Source organism: Cicer arietinum, chromosome 1 (genome assembly GCF_000331145.2).
Source record: "Cicer arietinum cultivar CDC Frontier isolate Library 1 chromosome 1, Cicar.CDCFrontier_v2.0, whole genome shotgun sequence".
Classification (NCBI taxonomy): domain Eukaryota; kingdom Viridiplantae; phylum Streptophyta; class Magnoliopsida; order Fabales; family Fabaceae; genus Cicer; species Cicer arietinum.
Window position 1 is genome coordinate 51,110,700 of NC_021160.2, and position 9,163 is coordinate 51,119,862.

Below are 9,163 nucleotides of genomic sequence, written 5' to 3' on the forward strand. Positions count from 1 at the left end.
TATATTATCGGTAAAAATAATTTATATGTTACCAATCAGTCGCAATGATTATATTGTTATAGGTTAGGGGCATATCTACTATATAAATAATGGGGGCTCTTGGCCCTGTAAGATAAAAAAATTATTTTGATAATAATATTATTTTTATTTTAAATTTTTCTTAAATGAGTGAATGAATGATTTATTAATTACATATATATAAAATGATATATTTGATAGTGTTGATAATAAAATAATTATTGAATATTTTTATAAGATAAAATATTTTATAAAACAATTATGATTTATAAAAATTCTTATATATTTTAAATTCATTTAAATATTATAGTTATGTAATTTAAGAATGATTAATATTTTGTTTTGCTATATATATATATTTGTTGTCCATACAAAACATTATAAAATGAGTTATTTATTTATTTTTTAATCTCTAAGTGTTACACTTAGAGTTATTTCACTATTATTATAATTATATTAAAATTTATATCCATAAATAATTATAATATGTTGACATCATAAATTTTTATATAAATAACATATGGCAATTACATTTTTTTATTCTAAATGTCATACTTGAGTATGTAAGATGATATAATTATAGTATTTATATTTATTACAATTACAAAAATATATTTTAATATTTCTTTTACTAATCAAAATCGTCATTATATATGTCTTTTCTTAATTAACTAATTTATTAAATATATTTTTTGTCGTTAGTTTATCAATGAAATTATTAACCAAAATCACACATTAAAATGTTTTTGAAGTTTCAATATTTTTATAAACTATAATAATGTCAACACACATTTATTAAATATCAAATTGAGGTTTAATACTATAAAAAAAGTAGGTTTAAAATACTCTATTTAGAATAAAATATATGTAGTTTTTAAGTCTTAATTTAACTAACAAGGTCAAATATCTTATTTTGAATTTAAATTTAAAATTTTGTAAAGTGTGTGACTTTATAATAATATTAATTATATTTTATTAAAAAAAGAATAAAAAAAATAAATTAATCCGTATATTTTTATAATAAAAGTAAGTAACTCTAAAATATCATTTAATAAAAGCGTCTCTCAAATATTTTTTAATTAAATATTTTTCTATTTCCAAACATCTCTTAATTTTAGAATTGAAATTAGAATACAATCAATTTGTCAAACAACAAAAATTGAATATGATTTGTTTTGACTAAATTTGTTTTGAATAAGACCAAATTTGCAAATGTAAGGTGGGAGGACGCGTGGTTTGATTGGTGCGTCACCGGTGGTGCTGTGCATGCTTCCAAACACAAATATCTGTTTTGCAAAAACACCTCGTTTACCACATTTAAAAACTCGCCACCTCAGCATATCAGTAAAGTTTTTTTTTTTTTTACCGCGTACAGCTTCGAATGTTGCTGTAATTTCCACGTTACTGTGAAATGAAACAACAAACAGAACTACCCCAAACAATTCATAAACGATAAACTTTTTATTAAAATACCAAAATGCCCTCTCCCTATTTTCGTGGCTTCTTCTTATTGGTTGAGCTCAAATATGTTAAAATTACACTTCAAATCCACCTTGTATAAACCAAGAATATATTAAAGCAACCAAAACTGCCACAACATAGGAAACTCTGTCTTTCTCTCTCTAACTTTCTTTTTCAATTTCTCTTTCTTTCTCTCTCCATTTCTTTTTTTCATACACGGTTTTGTTCTGTGACACTGTTATTGCCGTGTTTTTTATTTATTTTGTGAGGGTCTCTGTTTCTGGGACTCTTTGGGTTTGAAACATCTAAGAGAAAAAAAAATGAGTTGTTTTAGTTGTGTTGGAAAATCACGCCGAAAGATTGATACCAAAAACTCTATCCATACAGAGAAGCTTAGTGATTTCACTTCAGCTGGTAATTTTTTTTTCAACCGATCTTCATTCATGCATTGGTTTGATTTTATGTCTTTTTTCTTTTCTGGGTAATTAATGTTTTGCAGCTCAAATTTTTAAATATATAAAATAAAATAAAATTCTTGATGTGGGTGTGTCTTAGATTAGTCAAAGTTTGTTTTTTTTATTGGAGAATTTGTTGAATTCTTCTATTTATTTATTTTTTTTGCTTTTTGTATTTTTCTTTCACAGGAAAATTTCATTTTTGTGACTATTCCTGTTTTATATCACAATTAATTTTATTGGTCAGTGAAACATTCTCATGTAGCAGATTCTTGTTTCTCTCTCTCTCTCATGAATTTTTGAATATGGATGGAATATTTTTGAAGCTCAAATTTTAATTATTTTATTATTATTTATATTTATATTCTATTTCTGGTTTTTTTCTCTCTATTGGCTTATTGCATGGTTGGAATGGCTCGATCAACAAATCAAATTGGGGCTTGTCATTTTGTGATTTTATCAGCTTTTGAATTTTGATGGTTTTATGGTTTTTTTTTTTGTCTCCTTGGATTGATTTGATATGTGTGCTATGTTGTTTGATTTCTATCCTCACGTGTTCTTTGTTTTGTAGATAAGGTCAAAGTTGATTTGAATGTGAATGATAAAAGTGAAGATGTTTCAAAACATGATCAACTTTCCCTTGACGTGAAGAACTTGAATTTAAATTTAAAAGATGGTGTTTCCAAGGATGGAAAAGTTGCAAAGACATTTACTTTTGAGGAGCTTGCAGCTGCAACAGGAAATTTTAGGGCAAATTGCTTTGTTGGTGAAGGAGGGTTTGGCAAGGTTTATAAAGGGTATATAGAGAAATTAAATCAGGTTTGTTATAAAAAAATTCCCATATTGTAATGCCTTCTACATTAATGTTATTTGCATGTATATGGTACATGTTATTTTTATAGTGATGCCTTTGCATGCTATCGTTCTGATAAAAAAAAATGTTAATTTGCACATTTTATGGTTTGATGAGATTGAGTCATTTTATTGTTGGTGTGTAGGTTGTTGCAATTAAGCAACTTGACCCTAATGGACTTCAAGGAATTAGGGAATTTGTTGTTGAAGTGTTGACACTTAGTTTGGCTGAACACCCAAATCTTGTCAAGTTAATTGGGTTTTGTGCCGAGGGAGAGCAAAGGCTATTGGTGTATGAGTATATGCCATTGGGATCTTTGGAGAATCATTTGCATGGTATATACCATATTATTTTGTTATCTTAAATTCCTAGTTTCTTATTTTTGTAAATATAAATTAGAATAATCGCATGTTTAGATTGATGGTGAGTTTAGCAGAATTACGATGTGCCGTCATGATTTTGACCAAAACTATTCTTTGGAGGTTTAACGTAATTTTGTCAAACTCATTGTGATTCTAGGCATGGACTAAATTGGTAGAAGTATTATTAGTCCTCATATCTTATCTCTTTTTCTCTTCCTCATTGTTCAGATCTTTCGCCTGGTAAAAAACCGATTGATTGGAATACAAGAATGAGAATAGCTTCTGGTGCAGCTAGAGGTTTGGAGTATTTGCACGACAAAATGAAGCCTCCTGTCATATACCGTGACCTCAAATGCTCCAACATTTTGTTAGGCGCCGATTATCATGCCAAGTTATCTGATTTCGGCTTGGCAAAAGTAGGTCCTAGCGGCGATAAGACTCATGTTTCAACAAGAGTTATGGGCACATATGGGTACTGTGCTCCAGATTATGCAATGACAGGTCAATTGACATTTAAGTCGGACATTTATAGCTTTGGTGTTGTTCTTTTGGAGCTCATCACAGGCAGAAAGGCGATCGACCAGAGAAAACCTGCTAAAGAACAAAATCTAGTCGCTTGGGTATGTCTATTTTCTGTTTTCTTAACTCTGTTGCTGGAAATCATATCTGTTGATTACCTTATGCATGTATGTTTGCTTTCAGGCAAGGCCATTATTCAGAGATCGACGAAGATTCTCGGAGATGGTAGATCCATTGCTTGAAGGTCAATATCCAGTGAGGGGTTTGTACCAAGCTCTTGCCATTGCTGCTATGTGTGTTCAAGAGCAGCCTAATATGCGGCCGGTTATATCTGATGTGGTGACAGCTCTAAATTACCTTGCTTCACAAAAATATGATCCTCTAATTCATCCAATACAAAGCCCGAGAAAAAGTTCATCTTCTCCAAGAATTAGAAGCGAAGGTCATAGACGCATTACTAGTAAAGACTCTGAGACAGACAGATTCGGAGATTAGATTATAATTGCAGTGTTTTTGAGACACTTAAAAACATTGTAATGTGCCTAGTTATCAATTTTTGCTTTATAGGAGATAACAGGTTCCTCTTAAAAAGTCTCTTTGTACATGTGAACTTGCTATTTTGCATTAAAGATGCTTCATTAGGATTCCTGTTTTGTCTCATTTCTTAGTGTATAGCTTCAGCATTATCACCATAATTTCGTCAAACTTACCGCATTTTGCATGTTTCATTAAATACATTCCAAGTCATCTACCATAAAAGACTCCAAGTATGCTTTGTTTAATTTACATAAAACCAAACAAAAATTGTAAAAAACAATACATTAGCATGTGATATTCTGGGTTGTTTCTGGTGCAACTAAAGGTCAATTTCCAAATTGATTTGAAACAAAAAATAGTGATCCAATACATACAATATGCACCATGTCACCTATAATTCAGTAACTTCTCCCTCTTGACAATTGCCTACCCATAAGTATAGAGTTGTGCTCTTTCTTGATGGCAGGACTCTGCAACAATCCCTCCTTGGTGACTGCAAAACAAGTCAAATATTTGCTTAATGAAACCATCCATTTCAATCATGGAAATCTTAAAACATTACCCTTTAGTATGTTAGCTAAACAAGTTGGTTATATGACGAATTGCTCAGATAGTATGTTGATATCTGGTTGTAATAATCTTTATTCTTTAACTAGACTTATTAGTTGAATAAAAAATATAAGATGAAAATAATTATACGAGCAACCTTACCTTTTTCCAGCGCGAAGGATCTCGTCTTTTGGTGACAACAATGTTAGTAATTTTCTCCGGCGAATTCATTTTCCAACGACAAAAAGGCGACTTAGATTTGTTGTCGCGAGCATAAACACTGACAATTTGTTTCGAAGAGGAATCATAATGAGTTTTGCTCATGTAGTAAACAAAGGGCTTTTGGCAAGGGTGTTTGGCGACCGGCCTTGTGTTGAATGCATATGCAGTGTAATCAGCTCTTCTATACCAATTCAGAAATGTTCTTGATGGCATTTCTAGTTCTCTAGGGGACAAAACTCCCCTCAGAATTTGAACCATGAATCCCCATGAAACTGAGATCGACCAATACCTGTTTTTGTCGTAGCAAATTGATTGTTGCATGATGCTACCTGAGTCTTGGTTGATGGATTCCATCAAGTGTTTTAAAGATTGTACTCTTGACATTCTTGGGAATATTGGTTGTACTACATCAAGGTGGTGTAGTGAAACTAGTGGTGCCACTGGATGTGCACCTAGAAGGCCTAATAGATCTCCATACACATCATACTGCATAAGAAAACCCAAGATAATTTAAAATCCTAAAAGTATATAAATATATTCTCAATTATGATGATAATAATAAATTTTTTATACTATTGTAGATTAGTTAGAATGATAGATATAGTAAAATGATGCAATCATCTAGTTTCCTAGGCACAAAAAAATGACATTGTCCATTAAGAACACCATCATGCAAATGCAAAATCTCTAATCACACTTACCTGATGAAAGCCAGCTTCCCTTGTAAGAGGCACACCCAACTCAGCCATACAAGCTTGAATCCTGTCATCACTACCATACAAAGCAGGATATCTTTGAATACAACGATCTTGCATCTTAGCCAATTCCATAGCCAATGGATAACTTATAGCAAATCCACCACCGCCATAAGCCATAGCATATGAAAAATGTATATTCTGAACATGACTCTCAGAAGAACTCCCAACATAATAAAAATGTCTATGATCATATTTCGAAAGAATCCTAACAACATTATCAACAACAAAAACAGTATCATCATCTCCCATCACAAACCACCTCACATCTTTCAATCCTAGCTTCAATGTCTCTGTGACAATCCTTGATATCCTCAATGCTGATCTTTGTCCCTGATGATTCGTGTAACGAAACCTCGAAGTGTCACTAGAGATTCGTATCTCTGGTAACCCTTCGTTGCTTCGCGTACTAATGCTTTTATCTAACCAAACAACCCCTCTTGTTTGTTTTGGTCTCCACCATATTTTTATGTATTCCTTTCGAACATTCCATAGATTCGATGATGCTGCTATCCCGAAAACAATGTGTTTCAATGCTGTTTCTTCTCTTTGAGCCATTTGTTGATTTGTTAAACGAACAACGATAGGTGATTTGTTTTCTTGTTCTTGCTCTTCACCTTCAACTTCACCTTCTTCTTCTTCTTCTTTTTCTTCTTCTTGATGAGGCTCTTCATCTTCTTCTGTTTGATCTATTGGTAAAACTTTGTGTTCAATGTTTCTATCTGATGTAGAGGAAATGTTGTAACTTGTGATGTGAACATGTTCTTGTGGTGTGTCATCTAAGGTGGCGGTTGTTGTTGGACACTCTTGTTGGTCATTGTTGAAGAGAAGGGTGTTGGAAGAATAGAGAATGTAGAGAACAATTGTTATTAAGATTAACCAAGTTGTTATGCTTCTTGAGCCTGTTTGGATCATGCGATGATGAGAAGGATGGTGCATTTGGTTTTTTGTTTTTGTTAATTAAAGATTAAATTTTTGGTTTGTTTTTAATTTGTGTTACACTATTTTGTTGTGTTGTTGGGAAGGAGCGTTGTGGTTCAGAATTGTTCGGATCACTGTGTGTGTGTTAATCTTAATTAGTGTTTTGTTTTTTGTTTGGTGAATGTGAGTGAAGTTTGTTATTATGGTTGGAAGCGGAGTTGAATGCGGTTTAAATGGATGTTTGTGTTGACAATTACTTTATCTCCAATCCATTTCTACTAAGACAAGTAAGATTTCCTCTATATTTCTCTTTTCTCTATTACTAATTTAGATTTGCATAAAAATATTTGAGTTTATTTAATATCACATTATAATGTTTTATATTCCTAAAACTATAGAAAAAGTGAGAAAGGAAGAGGATCATAAACAATGGTAAACGAGTGCGACTTACCTTTGTGTTTGGTTCAACGTTTGTTTTGCGGGAGTGCAGGGACAAAGTTTCACATAAAATGGTTCGCCAACATTGTTGTAATATTAATATTTATAAATTCTAAATCATTCCATCTAATACAAATGAACTACAAGTATACTATGTAGTAGGAGACTAGGACAAAACATTATTAAGAGCATCTTGTGTTGCAATTTCATTTTTTTTAAATGTTTTAAGACTGCGTTGTTGTTTTAACGTAAAATATTTTGGACTGTATACAAAATATTTAGATCTATTATAAGTCACATTATTATATGGGTTATGTTAAAAAAATTGAAAATTTTGTACTAAAAAAATAAACTTTAAGTATTTACAAATTTAAAAACACAAATTCCAATAAATTTTCAATATAATTTTTTTACTTTTTATTTCTTAACAAGTGTTTTAAAGGAAGAAACAAGATGGTGGAAATGAAAATGATTGTAACATACTAATTCTACAATATATGAGTTTCCTTTACATAATGTAACTTTATTTTTTATGTATTTATTTATATATATGTATTTTCTCTACAAAATGAAATGAAGGAATTAAACTCAATATTTTTTTTATTTAAAAAAGAGTATGTTTAAAACTTTTTGTGAAACTAATAGTTTCTACTTTTATACTTATGTTCTCAAAAAAATTTCAAATACATATTTAAATTAGTTAATTCAAAAATATTCTTTTATGTTAAAATACACATCTAGATTATCAATTCAAAAGACATTAGGACTGAAAAAAGAAACTATCTTACAAAACACTATAACTCAAAGCTCGTAAGGTGTTCCCTTGTATAAAGGTTATTTTAGTTGACAAAAAGGGGCGAGATATTGGACTTTTTGATTAACTGGACCACTTGGCCCAATAATTCAAATATCGAAGAGTTGAAGAGGAAATATTAAATTACACCCAAATATATACCTCACAACACTATTATCTTTTATTCCCAAGTTTTACTCAAACCTCCTATTTTGCCCTTTTTTAAAAAAATCTTAAAAAATTGCAGAACCGATAGATTAAGCAAATGTTTTTCGAAAGTTAAAAGTAATTGAAAAAAATTATACCGATAATTTTAAATTAAGTTTTTTGAATATAATGTGTTTTAAAAAATTAAATTATATATTTTTAAAAAATTTAAAATTATCAAAATACAATGATTTAAAAAAAATGGTTACAGTAAACTTTAAAACAAATTTTTCGGTGTTTAATTTTTTAAAAGTTAATAATAATTAGCAAACTTCATAAATGTTTTCTGGAAAGGTCGATTAATTTTTATAACACAATTTATTTTATATTTTAAAAAAATAAATTTAAGTTTTATAGAATATATTTAAAATACTGTGGAGCAGAAGATTGTTATTTTTTATTTAAGTTGAGGTATAATTATGAATTTATGGGATTAGAGGTACAATTCTGGTGTAGCCTAGGGGTTAAAATTTTCCTTGCAAAATTGATTTGGTCCCTCAATTCATCTCTTTTAAATTTTCGATGTCCTTTTATACAAATAATGGTAATTGGCGTATGCATGTGCTTGAACGTCTTTTCCTTGGCGAGACTTGTGCAAATATTGAAGCTACATGACCACCTATTCGAAATTCCAACACTGACTTCCCTAATTGGATTCTTGCAACAAATGGTCCATTTTCTTTCAAGTGGCATATGACATTTTGTCTTGTGGAGGATAACGAGCAAGATCATAATTCTATTTTTCTTAAAGCTTGAGATTGATATAATATCAATTTATTCATTTGAAAAGATCATGACAAATGAAGATTGGAAGAGACACGATATAACCCATGAATGACAATTGCACTTATTGTAACTTTAGCTATGAGTCCATAATGCATATTCTCTGTGATTGCGAGCCGATTTTTGATTTATGGAATAACTAGTATCATTAAGTTGAATCACATGAGTGACTTCTTTAGTTTTGATATTCATTTTTGGTTGAATATTAGAATAACATTGGTTATGTCGCTTGGCCTTGCCTACCTGTGTTGTAGTTATCATTTGGATGCTTTAGAAGGATATAAATGAGC

General features: G+C 30.4%; 2 protein-coding genes across 2 annotated transcripts; one reads left to right on the forward strand and one right to left on the reverse strand.

The window, feature by feature from the left end:
• The first annotated feature begins 1,608 nt into the window (after positions 1–1,608).
• Positions 1,609–4,316, forward strand: LOC101497114 (probable serine/threonine-protein kinase PBL5). The gene is made up of 5 exons (XM_004487001.4): positions 1,609–1,893; positions 2,506–2,753; positions 2,933–3,122; positions 3,378–3,769; positions 3,852–4,316. The coding sequence occupies exons 1-5, from the start codon at positions 1,800–1,802 to the stop codon at positions 4,161–4,163; spliced, it is 1,236 nt and encodes a 411-aa protein (XP_004487058.1). The 5' UTR covers positions 1,609–1,799; the 3' UTR covers positions 4,164–4,316.
• Positions 4,317–4,438: 122 nt separating this feature from the next.
• LOC101496794 (uncharacterized) lies at positions 4,439–6,793 on the reverse strand. Its single transcript, XM_004487000.4, has 3 exons — positions 5,678–6,793; positions 4,917–5,462; positions 4,439–4,698 (listed from the first exon to the last, which is right to left on the reverse strand). The coding sequence occupies exons 1-3, from the start codon at positions 6,668–6,670 to the stop codon at positions 4,597–4,599; spliced, it is 1,641 nt and encodes a 546-aa protein (XP_004487057.1). The 5' UTR covers positions 6,671–6,793; the 3' UTR covers positions 4,439–4,596.
• Positions 6,794–9,163: the final 2,370 nt, after the last annotated feature.